At 38.9% G+C, this 22,214-nt stretch overlaps 1 protein-coding gene and 1 pseudogene across 4 annotated transcripts in view; one reads left to right on the top strand and one right to left on the bottom strand.

Annotated features, from left to right (window-relative positions):
• Positions 1-22,214, top strand: part of LOC148366673 (UDP-glucuronosyltransferase 2C1 pseudogene) — a 457,271-nt pseudogene that overhangs the window by 94,208 nt on the left and 340,849 nt on the right. The gene's annotated exons all lie outside the window — the stretch shown is intronic.
• rec114 (REC114 meiotic recombination protein) lies at positions 152-20,991 on the bottom strand. Of its 3 annotated transcripts, none has more exons than XM_088333478.1 (6): positions 20,809-20,991; positions 14,654-14,743; positions 8,825-8,908; positions 7,560-7,733; positions 3,082-3,162; positions 152-514 (listed from the first exon to the last, which is right to left on the bottom strand). In XM_088333478.1, the coding sequence occupies exons 1-6, from the start codon at positions 20,893-20,895 to the stop codon at positions 350-352; spliced, it is 681 nt and encodes a 226-aa protein (XP_088189604.1). In that variant the 5' UTR covers positions 20,896-20,991; the 3' UTR covers positions 152-349. The 3 variants fall into 3 exon arrangements, with proteins under 3 accessions (XP_088189604.1, XP_088189605.1, XP_088189606.1); XM_088333479.1 differs by having other exon boundaries at positions 3,082-3,150; XM_088333480.1 differs by having other exon boundaries at positions 3,082-3,147.

Genomic DNA, 22,214 nt, shown 5'->3' with positions numbered 1-22,214 from the left:
GCTGCATGACTCCTCCTTTCAATACAATGTACTGATGATGTGTATCGCAGTGGGAAATGGAACTGCATTGATGTGAGAAGAAAGGAACCAGAGTATATAGCCACGATCAAACGTGAATACGACCAATATTTTTTTCTGAATAAAACCAAAATTAAAGTTGAACTTCGGTTTTGCTTTATGGAACTAACATGCTGTAAATATTAAGTGCACAAGAGCAAAGCTATCAAGATTGACAACGCAAAACGAATCAACTCCTACATAGAAAACAGCGTGGGAAAAACAGTGAAGAAAAACACAAAAGCGCAGTGCTGACTTGACCTTTTCTCTGGCTTCAGTTGTTTGTGATGATTCATTCTTCAAGTGTTTTCCTCAGCTCGCCTTCCACCTGCTCCACTAAAGCGGGGAAGCTGGGATCCAACAGACAAAGGCGTACAAAGGCATTCACGTCTCCAGGTGCTAAGGACGTTTGATGGTACAGCCCTGGCAGTGCCAAGGGTTCCTCTCCCAGGAGGTTCTATGGAATTTCAAAAGGGAATATTAGTAAACAAATCTCTCAAAATTAAAATTAAATCATTGATAACATTCAGACAAAGTGCCGTAGTTGGAGTTTGTAAAACTACCACCTCTGTGATCTGGTACTTGACCTATTATTCAAATATAAGTGTGCTTGCTTTGAACTTTTTCAACAATGGACAGTTTCTAAATGCATGCACTTCAATAAAATGGGTTTGGGAGGCCTAAAAATGGTGCATTCAACTTCAAAATATTTTACTTGCCAACGCCATGTTCTGGGTGAAATTATTATTGCAGCTCCTTTTGTTGTGCAAGTATGTGGAATTCTTAGAATAGCTCGAGTATCTATCTATCTTTCTAATAAACACTTCCCATTTCATATTTTGGAGGGTTTGGGTTGGCATTTGGACCTTTTCTTACTTTCACCATTTTCATCCTGGGATCAATGAAAACCACTGCCACGCGCAAGATATCATTTTGTCCGCCCACAGCCCCCACCCCACGCCTCCTTCCCTTCAGTGTATTGCACTTTGTGACCTGAACACCGATGATAAAAGTAAGATAAAAGCAAATAGGCGAGGTGTTGAAAAAAAAAAAAAAAGAAAATGTATTTGAAAACCCTGCTATTTTCCCCCACTTAGAAACCGTAGAGGGGTCTCAAATCTTCATCGTAGTCGCATGTCCACTATGAAAGAAATAAACCAAAAAGAAAAATCCAGAAATCAAATGCATGGTTTTGACAATACAGTTCAAGAACCTATGTGTGATGAACCTGGAGGCAAAACAAGACTCGCGCTAGTAAAAAGACAGAGGAAAAGAAAGTCGTTGTTGCTGCTAGTCGTCGACATGTTGTGTGTTTGTGTGCCAGAAAAGGAGAAAGAAAACATTAGTGATCGTAAAATTTTCCTTAAGTTTTAAAGGATCCAAGCGGACAATCCTTTTAAAGAAAAAGAAGAGAGTTAAAGGCATTAAAGTGAAAAGATTGGACTGAGGCACTTGTCAAAAATGCTTGGGTCTGCAGCGCACACTTCATATCAGGTAAGGTAAATTAAACGTTTATAATTGTTGCTATTGTATCGCGAAAATATCTTGTTATTTTCTTATCTTTAGCTAACTGTTAGCGTGTAGCCGAAATGCCAACATTAGCTTTGCAACCTTGCAAACACTGCGTGTGGCTGCTCGAAAATAAAAACAAGCACAAATTCCATCCATCCATCCATTATCTGTACCGCTTATCCTCAGTATGGTCGCGGGGGTGCTGGAGCCCATCCCAGCCATCCTCTGGCAGTGGGCAGGGGACACCCTGAACTGGTTGCCAGCCAGTCGCAGGGCTCACAGAGACAGATAACTCGCTCGCTCATTCATACCTAGGGACAATTTGAACCAGTCAATTAACCTAACATGCATGTTTTTGGAATGTCGGAGGAAACCGGAGTGCCCAGAGGAAACCCACGCAAGCACGGGGAGAACTTGCAAACTCCGCACAGGAAGGTTGGTAGCTGGATTTGAACCCATGACCTCAGGACTGTGCCGCACACGCGCTAACCAATGCGCTTCTGTGCTGCCAAGCACAAATTGCAAAGCTAAAGTTAAGAAAATGACATGATACTTTGTCGATAGAAGTAATATAAACTTGAGAGCAACAGTCATACATGTTTAATTGATCTTGTTTATGAGCAAACATTTTTGAAGAGTGCCTGTCTTCTGACCAGCGCAAGTATTGTCTTGCCTCCAGCTTTGATGTCAAGAGTAACATAGGTTATTAAACAGTCTATTCAATATCAATGTTTTTTTTGTTGTTGTTTTTTTTTTCCCTGAAAGTGTTTTGTACCACTAGAAGGCACTAAATATTACACAGTGTCACTTTAATAATAATAATAATACATTTTATTTCGAACCACTTTTCAGGACACCCAAACTCACTTTACACAGAATTTTAAACAACAATAACTTGTTTCCTCCTGACCTCTTAGAGAAAGCAAAATGTTAGAAAAGGCCTAAAGATAGAAGGTTAATCAAATGCATTTAAATGCAGACTGCCATCTTACAATAATTTCAATGTGATTGAGACCAAGCATTCCTTGATGAATGAATGGTTATTTGTGAACGCACTCCAAAATATAAGGTTGGAACATGCATTAAAGAAGTGTTTTATTATTTCCCCTCTTCAAAATGCAGGAGTACGTTTTCAAAGAATTGTGCAGACCTGTTTTTTATACAGGTCTCCAGCATTGGAATGGAACTTTGTAGTAAAAGGAATTTGTATCACTTCGGAACAAATCTTAGTATCTAAAGAATCAAATGCATTTTTTTCTTTTTTACTGTAAAATTATATATTTTAGAGAACTTATTCCTTATGGAAACACAGCACCATACACAGAACGATAAAATAGTCATTCTAATATGATATTCTACAAAAACCTTTAAACAACTCTAAAACTCAACATTTTTTCCAGTATATATTTCAAACTGTTTTCACAGATATCCGTTAGTGGTCCAGGTGACGTTTTAATAACTTTGGTTGATTGAAATCACTCAGTCCTGTAGTACAAATTGTGTGGAAAATACCTGAGCACTGTGCTTGATGGACACTGATCCATGGACAACCTCTGGATTAGCTCCGGCCGTCTCACCCTGCTGCAGACATGGCTTTTAAACCAAAACGAAATGAGAAAAATTAGAAAAAAAAGCACAGTACGGCACTTTTGAAATGAGAGTACAATCAATTGGCTTTATTCCTATTGAATCTAGCAACTCCCTTTATAGTTCTTTTATCTGCCTAGGGAACTCTTGGTGTGAGCTCTGTAAAAGGTCATAATCCACCATGTTAGAATGTGCACACATCTCTATCTCATCCGCTCACAGGGACTTCATGCACAAACAGCAATCAAGGTGTCCCGAAATGGGGAAAATAATGTATAGATGTGATTTGAAGTCTTAAACATAGAGTGTATTTAGTCGATAGAAGATAAGAAATAGGATAATCAAGTAAATGCTGCATAAATCCACGCTACCAAGCAATGTGACCTCTAAAAATGACACGATTGTAAACAGCACCATCTAGTGTCGGAATTTATGAATCTGACCTAGTTGACAAAATCCTGATGTATTAGCTGCCAGATTCGGTTTATGCAATCACCACAAGGAGAAATGGATTTTGACTCCCCTATCTTGAATTTATTGGTAATAAAAATGAATATTAACGCATTCATCACGCAGTTGATCGACAGTTTTGAATGCATTAAAAGCTAGGCCAGCACACTCCATCAAATATCAGTTCCTCTTCCAGATACCTCAGCAGTTTTTCATAAATCTAATCAAAAGAGTAATCAAGTATTCAAATTAAAAAAGTTTGTATGGCATTTTCGGGCCATTAAGATGACCACAAAAATAATTTGAATATAGATACAAAATATATGAAAACGCAAAGTCCTTTACTTGACAAAGCAAAGGACACAACATCATCGCCGCAGAGTTTATTTTTCAAGAAAAATATGAAAGCCACAAGTGATGCAATGTGTATTGTGCATTGTAAATATGAACAGAACAGGTCTACTCTAAATTTTTTACTTAAGATGTAGTATCAATAGTGACACACCGCTAGTTCTGGCTAATCTCTGAAGAGCGGGATGACGCTTTACGTCAAAAAACAACAGCAACCAGATGATGAAAGTACTGTATCAGAGTCAGATCAGGAGGCTTCCTCTGCTACTGGTAACCATGCAAATCCCTTCCCAAATACACAGCCTTGTAATTCCACTAAGCGTGTTTGGATGAAGAAGAATACAATCCGGAGAACACCATCCCTACTCTGAAGCATGGGGGTGATAGCATCATGATTTGGGGGTGTTTCTTTTGCATATAGGACAAGACGAGTGCACTGAATTAAAGAGACGATGACTGGGGCCGCGTATTGTGAGATTTTGGGGAACAATCTCCTTCCCTCAGTCAGAACATTAAAGGTGGGTCATAGCAGTGTCTTTCAACACATCATGGGTGCCACTTGGCTGTACTTTCAATTTAAACAGGTGTGTTGAAGAGGGAAACATTCAAGACATGCAGGACATAGCGTTGAGCTACCTGTGCTTTATGAAGTGTCTTTTAACCTGACCTTTTTTGAAAAAAATAATGATCAAGGTCTCATTATATATCTACAACTTCACATAGTGCGACCATTATCAAATGACACATAAAGGCGCTAGCTAGCACAAAAGACTAAGAGTGCAAAATACCTCAATTGTAAATATAACTGTGCTTAACATCTATTTCGCTTTGTAGGACAATAAATAATCTTGAACTTTTGTATGGGTTTTGAGAAGGTCTCTGTTTGGATTGTAAACCTGGTCTCAAGGGCATATTTTCTTCTGAAAGTAAATCATTAAGTGAAGTACTGTATTTTCCAGACTAGAAGTCGTGTTTTTTTTTTTCATAGTTTGGGGACTTATACACCGGTGAGACTTATTTGTAAAACAGTTGGCACATTTTTACCAGGCATGTAATTTCACATGATATTTTCACACTAAAACGCAAGAGGTCCCGTGATCTCTAAGTGGGAGAAATTATCAGCCAATTGTTCCTTTTTAAAATGATTGTAAATCTCCTTTCTATTCTCAACAGCATTTTCCTAATCTTCGACCCCAGAGATGGCTAAAAACTGGTGGATATTGCTTTTGAACTCATAATTTTCTGGACTATAAGCCGCACCAATTATTGCAAAAATACAGCATATATACAACTGCAATAATATTACAGTACTAAATGTCAAATTTAGAGCGTAAAACGGACCTAAAACACTATTTTGCTTTCATTCTGAAAAGAAAAAAATACTGCAGAGACAGTATACAAATACTACAAAATACTAAAAAACACAACTACTGAAATACTACACATTCATATAGTCAAGTATTACTACTGTAATACTTTAATACAGAAGTACTACCACAGAAATACTTGTCTAAAGATCATTTTGCTTTCTTTTATTGCTGTTGAAGGAAATAGGTATTTGAACACCCTGCTATTTTGATAATTTCAGCCTGGTTGTGTTGTGGATACAAATGCCCCTCAACAGCATATTTCACTCGCGCAAACATAACTAAAATGACTTTGTATCTCTTTTTTGGGGGGGAAATGTGAAAGAACAGTTAAGCACAGAACATTTTCACCATAGGGCCATGCAAATAAACATGACTTGACTTGACCTTGTATAGAAACCACTTTTGAGCAAGTTGAAAATATGACACCACCCTTTCTTATTAATCGGGTCTCAAATGTTCAAAATATCACTGGACTTACTGATTTGGGGCGGAAATGATAATTTGGTAAGCATGTTATTTCACATGCCCAAACATCACTAAAATAACTTTGAATCTGTTTGGGGGGTAAATGTGATAGAACTGTAAAGAACAGATCATTTGCACCTTATAGAAACATCACTTTTGAGCAAGTTGAAAATATTTACCTCGGCGAAATGACACCACCTTTTCTTACTATCCAGGACACGAAAGTTCAGAAAGTGTCGTTTCGCCAAAGTAAATATTTTCAACTTGCTCAAAATGAATTTTGAATTTATAAAAACAACTGAATAAAAATGGCACAGAGCAGAAAATCATATTCTGCAGATGACAGGCTGCAAAAATTGAAATACACAACCAAAAAGCAGAAAGCAGACGTGCCAATTAGTCTGACGTTGGCGATGTGGAAGTAGAAAGTGGAAACAGTCGAAATGTTTAACGTGACACAGAAGATAAAAATTGGATTGGATTTAGTGATTTAAATTGAAGCAGAGAGTTAGGTAAGCATGTTATTCATGCAAGAGTTATATGAATAACTCTTAGTATGTTACGTTGCTTCTGACCTATGTGTAACCTTAGTATATCGTGTTCTTTATTTTGTTTTTATTTTAAATTCCCTTTCAAGATGACATGTATGTTTTTGGTGTTAGATTTGATCAAATACATTTCCTTATACACGTTTTTTCCTTCTTAATTATGCATTTTTGGCTCGGAATAGAGTTATACTATAGATCAGGGGTCTCCAATCTTTCTCAAGCTGAGAGCTACTTTTTGTTACTGATTAGCGCAAATGGCACACAATTTGATATATTTTTTAGCAAGTTAGCTACAGTATATTGCTTATATTTTACATATATAAGCAATATATATATATATATATATATAGCTAAAAATGCAATTGATACTTAGCTAAAAAGGTAAACGAGTAAAAAAAAAAAGTAAAAACCTAGCTGGATATCTAAAAGGTAGGAAGCTAGCAAGCTACAAAGCTCAAAAGGTAGCCACATAGCTAGCTAAAAGAGTAAAAAGACATTTAAATAATAGAAGGCAAAGCTAGGTGGCTAGCTAGAAAGGAGGACTAAATCCATCTTAATAACTATCAAAAAGGTAAAATGCTAGCTAGACAGCATTCCACACAGATTTTAAAAGCTAGCTATATAGCTAGCAACAAAGCTAAAAAGGTAGCCAGATAGCTAGCTCAGAAAAAACGCACGTTTTTTGCTCATTTACTCTATAAAACCTATAAATTGGAATTTACTTTGTTTATTTTCCTGTAAAAGAAATCAATAAAAATACGAATACATACATTTTTAATGCGACAAAAATTATCTATTATTTTAATTAATTGCTTACAAATAGTTATCCATACTTAAATAGATTTTAACGGGGGAGGCATGAGGCTTATGTATTGGAATTGATTTATTTGAATTTCTAAAATATCAACTTATTGTGTCATTACTATAATGTTACCATGTTGTTACCAGGTTAATTATTGAAAAAGGGTTAAATAGACTCAGTCAACCGATACAAAAAATAGTTCTACCAGAAAATCACAATAACCCAGCACTGGTGAGCTATTTTCACAACAGGTCCACGGGCACCTCAACTGTCCTTAGGGGGCATCCTGGTGACCACGTTGGAGACTCCTGGTCTAGATAATACGGTAAATTGTATCCTATATCTGATGAAGAATTCCGAAATTGTTGTCTTACTAAAATGAATTCTGATGTTCCAGTAAACTGCAAAATGTATTACCTGTTTCACTGGTGCAGGGACATCACTGGGTGGCTGATTATAGAGCGGCAGGGTTTCTTCTAAAGTGTTGACAGGCAGAAACTCCCGCAGTCTTTCTGCGGCACTTGAGCACTCTTTGATGGCCTGCATCTTGCCCCTGCCGTCAAACTGCATCCTGATCACGAGGTCTGCTCCCTGAGGACAAACATCCAATCTCGCCACTGTCACTCCCTGCTGCCAAGTTAATCATTCCTTTGTTTTTTTTTCTTTATTTGGGGATTTTTTTTTTGTAATCATTTTGATTATAACAGGGTTGTGATGTGCCTTTGAAAATGACAAAAAATACACACGCACGTAATTGCAGAGGGGGGGAAATGCGACCGGCACAGGGACCAACAAATTACTAAAGAAATAAATAATCCAGGAGCACGGCGCTGCAGTGGTTAGCACGTGTGGGGCACAGTTCTGAGGTCATGAGATCGAACCCCCGTGCTTGCGTGGGTTTCCTCCGGGCACTCCGGTTCCCTTCCACATTCCAAAATCATGCATGTCAGGTTAATTGGCTGGTCCAAATTGTCCCTAGGAGCCAAGTGAGTTGTCTGTCTCTATGTGCCCTGCAACTGGCTGGCAACTGGTTGAGGGTGTCCCCTGCCCACTGCCTGAGGATGGGCTCTAGCACCCCCGCAACCCTATTGAGGATAAGCAGTGCAGATAATGGATGGATGGATATATATATATATATAGATATATATATATATATATATATATATATATATATATCTCATCTCATCAGCTACACCGCTTATCCTCAGCGGGGTCGCGGGGGTGCTGGAGCCCATCCCAGCAATCATCGGGCAGTGGGCAGGGGACACCCTGAACTGGTTGCCAGCCAATCCCTGGGCACACGGGGACAGACAACTCACTCGCTCATTCACACCTAGGGACAATTTGGACCAGCCAATTCACCTGGAATGCATGTTTTTGGAATGTGGGAGGAAACCGGAGTGCCCGGAGGAAACCCACGCAAGCACGGGGAGAACATACAAACTCCGCATATATATATATATATATATATATATATATATATATATATATACTGTATATATCCCCTGCCCACTGCCCAAAGATGGCTGGGATGGGCTCCAGCACCCCCGTGACCCTACTGAGGATAAGCGGTGCAGATAATGGATGGATGGATGGATAAATAATCCAACCCAAACTAAAATGAACAAATAAATAAATCCCACATCAACACATTTTGATGAGGTCACAGTCAAAAAGCTTACCTTTACAGTATTCCGAAGGAGTAGGCAGTCCGATTTCTGGTCGGCTTTCACAACATCGTCGGCACTAAGCAAAGGGATCGTCTCCTGCAAAAAACAACAACAAAGAGTATGTAATACTTTCATGTATTTAGGAATTGACTTATGTACACATTGTGTTCGATTCCAAAAACTAAATAAAAACAAAGCTGCATAATTTTTGAAGCAAACAAAAGACACCATTTGTATCCAAGTGCAATTTATTTGTTATGCTCTGATCAACTGATTACTGTTACTACAGTTTGTCAGCAGGGGTCTCTATTTTCTCAGTTACCTCAAAGGATATTTTTGTCTTCAATCAATTTGATGACGTACAGCATTGAGTACTGTAGATTCTGTTAGAAATTCATAATGACGCTATGAACAACACTAGGTTCTAGGGATTTGCACGTCTGATGTTATAAATTCAAATATATTCTTGGGCTCTTCTGTATAAAGTGTATTTATACACGACTGACAGTGTTGCATACAGAGTAAATATTGTGGAGTACATGAGTGGCACATAAACCCACTCTGAAACACAGCACCATTTACAATTTTTAAAACATTAACATACTCAGAGTTAATTTAAAACAAATATTTCCAATGGCTTCTACTCATGATTTTTGGGGGTTAATGTATTGATTGCATAACATACAAAATATAAATTTTAATCATGTAATCTTTATGTCAATTTTACATAACATTGATCTTCAAATTACTGGAACTTAAGTTTTCATGATGAGATTTGATGATTTATTTCTTAATGTTTTTGTTGGAATATTACATTTTGCTATTCATGAGATAATTTGAGATAGATTGACATATGGAGAGTAACTTCATGCTCATTCTATGTGTTAATGTAGCATGAAAATGGTGAAAGTAAGAAAAGGCCTATTTCAAGCATAGCCTAAACACAAACTCCAAGAGAGATGAAACAGATAAGTTATTCAACCTTGTCTAAGAAATGCAAATATAAATAAATACAACCAAAGCTTTCGGGGCCATTCATGGATTGGTATTGTTAAACTGTCAAATTAGATTAAATCTAGGATTTGTTTAGGGATGATAATGATAGCCTTGTTTGAAGGACCACAGGAAAAATAAAGGTCTTATTAATCAATTGACCAGCTCAGTGGCCTTGGGGGTAGGGTGCCCGCTCCGAGACTGGGAGGTCGCTGGTTCAAGCCTCGGCCGAGTCATACCTAAGACTTACAACATTGGTACTCATTGCCTCCCTGCTTGGCGCTCGGCATCAAGGGTTGTATTGGGGGGTTTGGTCACCTAATGACTAAAATGGCGGCGCCCTGTTTGGCTGCAGCTGCATGGGCTCGCTACAGTTTAACTGTACGGGTCAGGTGTATCGACATTTCGTTCTGTGTGCATGGTTACAAAGAATGACAATAAAAGTAAATTCTATTCTTCTATCAGTTGGGTTGAGCGAGGGGGCTGGGAATCCCCTCCTCTGTATCAATTTCCCAGAAAGAGTCAAAAATGTAAAATGTGTTATTGACTAGTCACTAGTGGGATATGGCTCCGGTATATAATATATTATCAACGAATTGAATGTTGTTTTAAGATAAACTGGTTCCACACTGATGCCAAAGTACATCAATTCTCAAACAGTACTTCCTTAATCAGGTTGGAGTTAACACCGAAGACTATGTAGCATACCAAGGTTATGGTCTTTGTTAACGAGTTCCAGAGTAGAATTTGCGACCCGAAAGTCGGCCAAAATAAGCCCTCAACCTAAGTCCTCACAGATAAAATTTGAAATGTCAGGTGCATTTTGGCTCAGTTCCTCAAATCAAATTTGCTGGTCGGCCTAAGACTGGGTTTTAATACAGTACTGGAGGGTCACGGTCGGGTCAGGCTGAATTTTTTAGGCCCGATCTTACCTCTATATTGGACTGATTGTGAAATGATAGTTTGTATCCCTTTATGTGTGCATGTCTTACAGGCACAGCAAGCTGGGTTTGAATTTTAGATAAACTACATGTGTTTTATGTCATGTAATGTTGAAGATTTTTACAATTGTAATATTTGTTGTTCTGAATAAGAATGTATCTTAATATCAGTTGGGATATGATTTACGGTTAGCAGTAGAACCAAAGATCATATTTTACTGAGGCTGGCTAGCCGTGACACAATTTACCAATGTTCAGTTTCACTAAATGTCACGACCAGCACATAGGGTAGACCCAATCACGTAACGTTTTCTCACAATTCTATTGAAAGAAAGAAGAAGGGCAGCGCCCGCAATCCAATGATCGCTGGACGCGGGAAGAAAGTGACTCTCGCAATTGGATTGCGATCTGAATACGGAAGTGGATCTTCCGTAGAGGGCGATGGCAGTGTCAGGGACAGAAAAACAGGTCGATAGCCGGGACGGGAGAGCAAACGTGTTCGGGATCAAAAACAGGTCGGAGCCGGGGACAAACGGGGAGATCAGAACGGATGGGTGGAAAAACGGGTCTTAAATCGGGACGGGAGAGCAGACATGGTCGGGATCAAAACAGGTCGTAGCCAAAACAAACCGGAGAAAAAACGGGACAGCCGGGAGTCAGGGTCGAAAAAGGCTTGCCTTGTATAAACAGCGGTTCTCAGACGGACTGACAGGACAGGGTTCAAATAGTGACAGGAAGCCAATCAGAACCCGCGGCGGTTGGCGCCAAATGAGCGGGCACACGTAAGTTACATCAGTAACCATGACACAAAATCTTGTAGACTGATTCATTTTTAAACTTTGTGAAACTTTATGACTTTTGTAGAGTTTCAGTCAAACTACCATAAGAAATGTTGTCTGGAGTCCTAAACTAACATGGTGCTATTTTCTTTTAATAGGGAAAATTATATATTTTATAAATTATATATTTTATAAATTGTATATATATATATATATATATATATATATATATATATATATATATATATATATATATATATATATATATACATACCACAGCCATATTCCCCTAATGGGAGGTGGCTAGAGTCATTTCTGACTCTTTTTGGGAGATTGATTCAGAGGAGGGGATTCCCAGCCCCTTCGCTCAACCCAACTGAGGTGTTGGGAGTCATTAGGTGACCCAACCCCCCAATTCCAACCCCTAATGCTGAACGCCAAGCAGGGAGGCAACGGGTACCAACGTTTAAGTCTTAGGTATGACTCGGCCGAGGCTTGAACCACAACCTCCCAGTCTCGGGGCAGGCACCATACCCCCAAGGCCTTCGAGCTAGGGAAAATTACAGTACACGATATCTTTTCTTGCCTCGCCCTTTCATTTGGCCTGTAAAGCCTCCAAAGCTGATAATATCTGAAACTTCTTAGAGCGCTTACAGCACTAATCTATAATGGTGCACTCTATCATCCTGGGAAAACGTTGGCCAAATACTGACTTGCATTCAGGATGACTGGTGAATGAAAGATGGCTGTGACTCAAGACAATAATTGTATTGTTTCATTTTTTTGAACACAGAGAGCAGAGATACTTTTGAAAATGTCTAAACACAATGGTCAGAGACTTGCAATGGAAGCTCAGAGGTCTGAAAATAGCATAGCTCGAATTGGCAGTCAATCACACTCCGAATGTATGTGTCCCATATTTAATGCAATGCATTGTTTAACTGGTCACAGGTTTAGCAAAGTCTTTATTATCTCATATTCTGTGGCTTCTTGCAAATGCCAAATGGGTCTTTTTATTGTATTCTATCAGAAAAGGCTTTTTTTCTTGCCTCCCTTCCATAAAGGGCAGTTTTGGCTAGGCACTATAAACTGTTATTCATTTTTGCTTGGTGCCATGCCAAGAAATTTACTATGTAAAAAAACAGGAACGGGATGTTCACTGAGTTGAGGTCTTAAGTAACGTTCCGATTTAAGTACTTGCTACTTCCACTTATGTCATGATTACCGATGTGATCCGCCTGTGCCCGCTCCTTGGGCGCCAACTGCCTTGGATTATGATTGGCTCCCTATTCCTATTTAAACCCACTCCTATCTTACCCCTTTTGTCAGTCCGTCTGCGAACCTCAGTTAATTCTAGGCAAGCCTTTTTCGACCCTGACTCCCACCTATTTTTTTGCTCCCGTCTGTCCCCCAGCATCGACCCGTTTTTCATCCTGACCACGTCTACTCTCCCGTCCCAGCTTTCGACCTCTTTTTGTCCCCGAGCACGTCTACTCTCCTTTCCTGGCTTAGGACTCGCTTACGACCAAAACCACGTTTTTGCTCTCCTGTCCCGGCTACTGACCCGTTTTCCATTCCCGACACCGCCATCGCTCGCCACGGAAGATTCACTTCCGCGTTCAGAGTGACCTGCTTCCCGCGTCCAGCAATCACCGGATCGTGGGCGCAACCTTTTCTCTTTCTTCCAATAAAACTTGTGAGAAACGCAAAGCAAGTGGTTCCTGTCTCCATTCTGGTCCCGACAACTTAAAATAAAAACTAATGTGTATTATCAGCCATTATGTTGCTGCAAGAAAATAGCCACAACACATTACCAACAATGACACTGAAAAAATTGTTTATTACCGTTTCAATTAAGTTGTAGATGATAAACTCGAAAAACCTATAACTATCCAATCATTTGGAAATCGACATTTCTAATTAATTGCAATGTTATTAAATGTTGCAATATACATTCCAGGAACCTACAATCTGATTAGCAGTGTGACACACTATAAATTGACGGAATTGCAAGCATGACATTTGCAGATGCAACCAAGCCGTAATTTATTTTGTGAATTACATAGCAGCGTGTGGAGGTATGTGGCAAGCAGTTTCATGGATGAACACATTCCAGAGTTGAATGTGTACGTGGAACATCAGAATTCATTACTGCATTGCACCAGATTTTAATATGGTAATGATTCCATATCCAGGAGACTGAGATAAAAATCCAAAGAAGTGATGAGCACACAGGAACCTTTCACCCCTTCCGTTTGTTTTCGACTCGTCTGCTAACTGGCTCTGGGAGTCCAGGAGGGATTTAAGACTCTTGTCCCTCCAGACATGCGGCAATCTTTTAACAATTAAGCAAACAATGTTCACATGGGATTCTGACCTTGTTATCATTTCTGAAAGGTGTTATAAAAAGCAAGATAGTACTCAGAAATTGCAAAGAAAAAAAAGTTTTCACTAAGTCAACACGGAGCAGCAGCGGAAAATAACTTCGAAAAGTGCATACTCTGGAATTTACATATTTTAGACCTTCGGAAATACATTTTCACAACCAAATCTTTTTTACTATTGTTATCTCCTAGAAAACTATATACTTAAACTGGAAACAATAAACAAGAATCCCATATCAGCAGGATACAGTACAGCAATGCATTAAAAAATATAAGGTAAACAAAACACAACTGAATTAGCGAGAGAGAGAGAGAGAGAGAGAGAGGAGAGAGAGAGAGGAGAGAGGAGAGAGAGAGAGAGAGAGAGAGAGAGAGAGGGAGAGAGAGAGAGAGAGAGAGAGAGAGAGAGAGAGAGAGAGGAGAGAGAGAGAGAGAGGAGGAGAGAGAGAGAGAGAGAGAGAGAGAGAAGAGAGAGAGAGAGAGAGAGGGAGAGAGAGAGAGAGAGGAGAGAGAGAGAGAGAGAGAGAGAGAAGAGAGAGAGAGAGAGAGAGAGAGAGAGAGAGAGAGAGAGAGAGAGAGAGAGAGAGAGAGAGAAGAGAGAGAGAGAGAGAGAGAGAGAGAGAGAGAGAGAGAGAGAGAGAGAGAGAGAGAGAGAGAGAGAGAGATACTTTATTCATCCCCGCAGGGAAATTCACATATTTGCTCAAACCCCAAGATAAATAATTCTAGGAATCAAACTCTTACCAAGCATTCTTGCCCCTGCAAAATCATCAAGAATCCAGAGTCAACGATCAAGGAGAAGATTTTTGGTTCATTCCTTTTGGCTTCAAATATCTGGAAAAAAAACATGTTGTCATGATTACCGATGTGAATCACCTGTGCCCGCTCATTTGGCGCTAACCGCCGCGGGTTCTGATTGGCTCCCTGTCACTATTTGAACCCTGTCCTGTCAGTCCCCTGTTGTCAGTCCGTCCGCAAACCCCTGTCTATACAAGGCAAGCCTTTATTGACCCTGACTCCCACCTATCCAGTTTGTCTCCGGCTACTACCCGTTTTGATCCCGGCCACATCTGCTCTCCCGTCCCGGCTTGCGACTCATTTTTGTTCCCGACTACGTCTACTCCCCCTTCCTGGCTTACGACTCGTTTCCAACCCTGACCACGCCTTGCTCTCCCAGTCCCGGCTACCGACCAGTTTTTCCGTCCCTGACACCACCATAGCTTGCTACTGAAGATCCACTTCCGCATTCTGAGTACGAGACGAATTGCTTCCCGCATGCGAACACCAGATCGTGGGCGCAGCCCTTCCACTTTCCTTCAATGAAACTTGTGGTAGACGTTACGCAATTGGGTCCTGTTTCTGTTCTGGTCCTGGCACGTCAATATACCTGTCAATCTCTTAAGAGGGAAGGAAGACAGAAAGATGATATACAGAGTTTTATATTGCATTTTTATAAAGATTGCATTTAGATCTTATTCGTTTTTCATCCCTTTGACCAAACAAACAACACTGAAAAGAGTGAGACTTTTTGGCTCTAAGTGAAGCTTTGGTCAATTATTTTGACGGATGATTTAAGTTGAACTTTTGGCTTTTGCGTCATTTTAGCAAGCTAGCTTTGCAGACCCAGCTAGTAAATTACCAAGGAAAAGTCTGTCAGCAAAATGTGTCCTCCAACCAAAAAAAGTTCATCAATAGAGCCGAAATGTCTACTTTCGGCCAAATCCATACCTAAATATTAAATATAGTTTGTCTACCGTCTGTACTGGCTTTATCAACAAGCTACAATTTCTTATTATGTAGAAAAGCTCCTTATTCAGCATTTGAAAGACAGGACAGCTCCACCAAAACTAAGTAGTTGTTTTAAGTTTTTATTGTTGTTTGAGTTTATATCTAATTTGTCACGGTTACCATGGCGCCCAACTGGCCCCGCCCGTGTGGCTTTCCGTCTATTTAAGCTCAGTGCTCTCACTATTCCGTTTGTCAGTCCGTCAACGATCCACTGCCTCACAAAACGTGGGTTTTGACTCGGTCCCGTTTCCTGTTGGCATTTCCTGTCCGGTATTGTTCCCGTTTATTTTTGTCATGTTTAATATCGGTTTCCAGTTTCGTTCCAGTCTATTTTTGTCCTGTTTATTATTTGCTCCAGTTTTCGTTCCCATTTAGTTTTTTCTGTTTTATTTCTATATCCTGTTTCTTTATCCATCCTTTCCGGTATCGACCCCATCTGTCCGATATGAAATGAAAATGAAATGATCTGCATTTTATATAGCGCTTTTCAAGTCAATGACTTCCCAAAGCGCTTTACAATGTGCTCCACATTTCCCAATAGCGGCCTTGCAGCCATGTAAGGCGCTAACCTGCTTACTGGGGGTTTTAGGGGTTCAGTGTCTTACCCAAGGACACTTCGACATGTAACACGGACGAGCCGGGATTCGAACTGGGATCCCTTGATCCCAAGACGAGCGCTCTACCTCCTGAGCTATTGCCGCCCCGATATCTACTCGGGCAATTGGTATCGATCTCGTCGGCCTCTGGCTTCCTATAATTTTACGCCAGACTGCTAACTAACGTGCATGACTCCCCATTTCCCGTAAAATGAAAGGCATGTGTGAGAAACGTCACGCATTTGGGTCCTGATTCTGCTCTGGTTCATGACATAATTTACAGTATTGTGGTATCATAACTTGAGAGACCGTATGTGAATACAGTTGGTGGGAGGTTACATTTTCAAATCTCCTGATATATTCCTCTTAAACTATTTACACACTGATTATATTTTTACACCGTTTACCATTAACACATTATTTTCTTCGGGGTTTGAATTGTTTCAAAAGCCATTCAAATCAGAAGTTAACTGTAATCACAGCTAATTGAGCATTGGACACTGTTGAATACAAAAAAACTAGAGGTGTGCATGTGCATACACAAAGCCCTCTAATGTTAATACGTTGAGTCCCATAGCTGGGGAAGCACATCAGTAAACAATGGGACGAGTAACTACTGTTCCTTTTTCCAGGTTTTGTTATTATGATGCGTTTTGGCTCGCTGACACCCTGTGATAGCTTGCCAGGCAGCTAAATAGAAACACACCCATTGTCATTGTTCCCAGTGACAGCTACAAGAAAAAAACCTTATGAGACAAGGCAGGATATACACTTTATTTAATGGAGTCATTCCACATTTTACTAAACGGTCTACAGTGCACATCAGTCTGCCAATTAATACTTGAAGCAATTATTCATGCTCCGCACATATTAATTTGATATACATACATCGCCAAATAATGAATGAATGACATGTTCTTAAAGCTAATAGCTAATAGGAAATTTATTCTACTAATGTTATATTTAAGCTGTGTCAAAACGGTTATCTTCACATTCTTAGTAATCGCATTACAGAACGAACATATTTGTTGTAAGAAAGTAAATTATAGGGTACAAATACGTTTAACCTCACCCCCAGGTAAATTTTGAAAGCCCTGAGCTCAGGTGTCTCATCTCATTAGCTGCACCGCTTATCCTCAGCAGGGCTGCGGGGGTGCTGGAGCCCATCCCAGCAATCATCGGGCAGTGGGCAGGGGACACCCTGAACTGGTTGCCAGCCAATCCCGGGGCACACAGAAACAGACAACTCACTTGCTCATTCACACCTAGGGACAATTTGGACCGGCCAATCCACCTGAAATGCATGTTTTTGGAATGTGGGAGGAAACCGGAGTGCCTAGAGGAAACCCACGCATGCACGGGGAGAACATACAAACTCCGCACAGTAAGTCCAGTAGCTGGATTTGAACCCGCACAGGAGGTTCCCAAGACCTTAGAACTGTGCCGCACACGCGCTAACCACTGCCCTGAGCTCAGGTGTATCATTAATAATTGTTTTTATTAGCGGATAGACGTTGGTAAAAAGTTACATCTACTCAGTTACATTTACTTGAGTAAGTTTGGGACATTTTGTACTTTTGGGAGTATTTTTAAATCACTTTAAAAAAAAAAATCGAGTAATTTTGTGAAGAAGACACTGTACTCAGCTACATTGGGTTATATTGAACCCGTTAACCAACTAAGTATCCACATTCTTCCTTTACTTGTTTTCATCTCTCACAAGTCCCCTGACTTAGGGGCTCTCACTGAGAGCCGGGCTGTGCGGCCCAACTCCGATCTTTTTGAAAGAGCTGCGCAGGTAGCAAACCGGCGTGTGTGTGTGTGATCCGCCATGGACCCCAAAGGTTAAAAGAGAAAAATAACTGCATGGAAATCAAATTTAAACTGTATTGATGTGATTTAATTTACCTTACGTGTTCAAAAAGTTGCAATTTTTTTCTTATTATGCATGCTGCGTTTTATTGCACTCTTTTGGTTGCGAAATAAAAATGACATAAAAGAGTGGATTTCTAAATTGTATTCCTTCAAATTTATTGCAACAATGACACATTCCGTAATTCAATAGTATAATAAAAACATTTAACTTGAGGCGATATCATACAACAGAGTAGTCACGTCATTCTCCACATGCATCCAACTTAGTCATTTTGATAGTGAGTTAGTATAAATACATACAGCACGGGTTGCGTTCATTCTACGGCCTATATAAGGCTTTTAATTTTGAGCGACTCCTGACAAAATTGTATTTTGTTTTGTTTTTTTGCTCTAACATCGCTTAAGCGAGTTTGTTGTTCAGCCTGCAGAGTCTGTTAAAAAATGTACTGGGGCTTTAAATACCCTACTTGTTTCCTAATATATTACTTCGATTCATACAAATTTTATTATATTGTTTATCAAAGTACTTGAATTTAACTGGAATACCTTAATCTATTTTTAAATGAAATGTTATTTATTGTTGACTGGATGGACTTTGATGATCTGATTGAATGGTTGGTTTAAAAGAAATCAATACATAGGACATTGCTACAGTTACTCATTACTCGAGTTGTTTTTAATACCAAGTACTTTTACTCAAGTCATATTTGGATGGCAACGTTTTACTTCTACTTGAGTCATGTTATTTTGAAGTAACAGTACTTTTACTTAAGTAAAATTTTGGGCTATTCGACCCACCTCGTTTAACGATAACTACATTTTCTCGTTTACCTGTAAATCTGACTTTGCATCACCAAATTAGAATGTCACCACCAGGGTTGGGTAGGGTTACTTTAACTTGATTACTTTCAATTACTTTTGGATTACTCCAATACTAAATATGCTAATAAAAGACAAAATAATCGAAATATGAATAAAATGACTTAATTTTGTGCAGGCTTGGGGAGTAACGGAATACATGGAACGGCAAAAATGATGTTGGCAAGCTGTTTGGATTTATTTTTATTTTGTTTCTGTCATATTTTATGTTAGTTTTGCCGGAGATCAAAGAGATCAAAGCCAGGAGAGAAAGCTTACCACGTGTTTTGAGTCATCATTTTATCCATATTTAGTTTCTTTTGTCTTTTATTAGCATATTTGGTATTGGAGTAATCCAAAAGTAATTGAAAGTAATCCAGTTAAAGTAACCCTACCCAACCCTGGTCACCACATGCCACTGATAGATATACAGTATGTAATGGATCTAACTGTGCAGAAATTCACCTTAAATTAGTGGTTACAAAACAGATTAACCGTGAAAATCTCGAGTATACTTTCCATGTAAAGGTATACTGTGCAATACTTGACCACTGGATGTCACTTTATTATGTCATACCTGTCAACCTGTATGGTTTTGCCGTACAAAGTACGTTTCTTATGCCTTTTAAGACGAGTACGACGTAGAAGGAAATCTGTACGGAAAATTTGTCAATGATGGGTACCATCCGGTATACACCGACTATCACGAAATGGCAAATCAATCAAGTCAAAGGAGTTCCCCGCGGAAGCCTCTATCTCGGTATCGTTTTTTTCGTTGCAAACGAATCGAGTGGTTTGATGCTACTGTGCGCATGTGTCTACCGCCTGGGGATTTCCCATCATGCATCATTCAGAAAAAATGGTGTACGATTGTTTCGTATTTTGTACGGGAAAATACAACAGTTTGTACGGGCATGGGGCCATGGAGTGTAACCAAAATAAGTGCTACAAAGGACAAGGAAGAACACAAAGACTCAAACTGACCAAAACGCACACTTTAGTTCTCTTTGTATTGCCCAGCCTTTGTGAGGTTTTTGAGTACCTGAAGCAGCAAGATGGTGGACAATGTCTGCTCCCTTTAGTTAAGGCTCATATTATGTAAAATAAATACACATTTTCCAACTTACAAGTATTTTGCCAAATGCACGTTTATATCATAGTTCGTGTATTTTTTGCAGTATTTTGCCAAATGCACGTTTATATCATAGTTCGTGTATTTTTTGCTTATTTTTTAAACACTAGGAGGTGCTAAAAGTAAAAGATGGATGGGGTCCTCTTTAAACTCAACAGAACACAATATAGCTTCTTCCTCAGTTACAGACATCTTTTTTTAAACTCCGCGCGGTTTCTCTACCGTAACAACTCGTCTGCTGCGCAGGCACAATCAATTACCGTATATGACACTAACTAGTACACACTGTCCCTTTAATGGCGGTTAGATTAATTTTGAAAAGTTCTTACTTTCTTCGCAGTCCATCTAACTGAAATGGTGTAGTGAGTGTATATGTGGATCGAAAAACATTGACGAATAAATTCAGAACCAAAAATCGAATACAAAATTTGAGAGGTCGGAACACTTGATGTTTTACCAGATTCGCTAAAATGAACATTTTGAGCACCCTGACTCGAAAAGCGGTCATATCCGTTGCTGAAGTAGTAAAACTATATTACATTGTACAGTAATTAAATATAACCTAAACAAACATTTGCGAGCAAACATCGGACGAAAGCTAGAGAAAACAACAAGCTCGGCTAGCGTAGCAGGGATGTTTGATCAATTACCTTCCACTTTTCCGTTTTAGCGTCCGTTTCCGAGCTTTGAATAAGTCTTCCATAACGTTTCAACTTCCACATCGTATTGGTAGCCATTGGAATCGACTTATCGTTATGATTGAGTGTTGCGTTTGTCGGTCAAGTTTTAGTGACAGTCTTTGCGTCGAATGAACGTTTTTCTTAGTTGGGTTAAATAAATAAATAAATAAATAAATAAATAAATAAATAAATAAATACATAAATAAATACGTAAATAAATACGTAAATGCATAAAAAATACATAAATAAATACGTAAATAAATACGTAAATAAATAAATAAATACATAAATAAGGGGGCGGTTGTTCATTTATTATGACATTCAACCAATTTACATTACTTTCAGTTTTTAATGTAGAACACAATTCTATGGAGATAGATATTTTTTATTATTCAACTAAAAGAAAGGTCGTTTCAATCAAAAATATTTTGAAAAAAAAAAAAATCGTCTCAATCGAAAAAAACCCCCAACGTTTTCAATCAAATAAAAAAAATCTTTGAAAGCAAAATTATATTTGACACTTAAAAATTGAATTTGAACACAATTTCTTGATTTGAAAATGTTTTCTTAGATTGAAGTCATCTTTTCTGTGTTTGGATGATGTTTTGGACATTTGTGTCTATATTATTCAATGCGAACACAAAGGGTTTCAATCAAAATATACATTTTCAATCAAAGATAAAAAGTTCAAATGCAAAATAAAACGCAAAATTAAAAATGAAATGTAATTTGAAGTGATTTTTTAATTTAACTATTTTGTTTGAACGAAGTGAAAAAAAAAGCTTCGAAGTCGTTTTTCCCCCAAATGAATTATTTTGACACAAATATCCTGCTGTGTGCATGTGCTTCCCCATTGGTCAGACATGTTTGAATGACAAGTGTCTGCACCAATGGCATCTTTCTGACAAGAAATCACGGTGGCCACCGCGTAATGATTTTAGATTTAGTTACTTTATATATAAAATAATTGAAATTTTTATATCTGGGTTTCTCAAATGTCATTTGCTCACTTCATTTTCCCGAAGGCATCATTTGTGCCCTGGGGCCTTTGCACAATACTCTGTGTTTCTTTCTTTTCTTCCAAGTAATTATTACAAGTTTCAATTATAAATTGACATCCAAAATAATTGTTCGCTTATGAGGTAATCTGTAGTTCATGGATTTAGTATGTTTCATTCTAGGGCAAAGTTTTGGCATGGGTGGAGGCGGCATGTCCTTACCAATACCGAGCGGTGATTGTTTGTCCCCACCAATAACGTTTGATCAATTTTAAAAATGTGCTACATCTCCACAAAATCCTAGACTGTACCTATGACCTTATCTTCATGGAGCATCATTCCATTACTGCTGTTTTTGTTGGCTATTAAACAGGGGCG

This window comes from Urocampus carinirostris, chromosome 4, assembly GCF_059441175.1.
Source record: "Urocampus carinirostris isolate Australia breed hairy pipefish chromosome 4, RoL_Ucar_1.0, whole genome shotgun sequence".
Lineage (NCBI taxonomy): Eukaryota > Metazoa > Chordata > Actinopteri > Syngnathiformes > Syngnathidae > Urocampus > Urocampus carinirostris.
The sequence above is the reverse complement of the archived record's forward strand: the minus strand, read 5'-3'. Positions and strand labels throughout refer to the sequence as shown.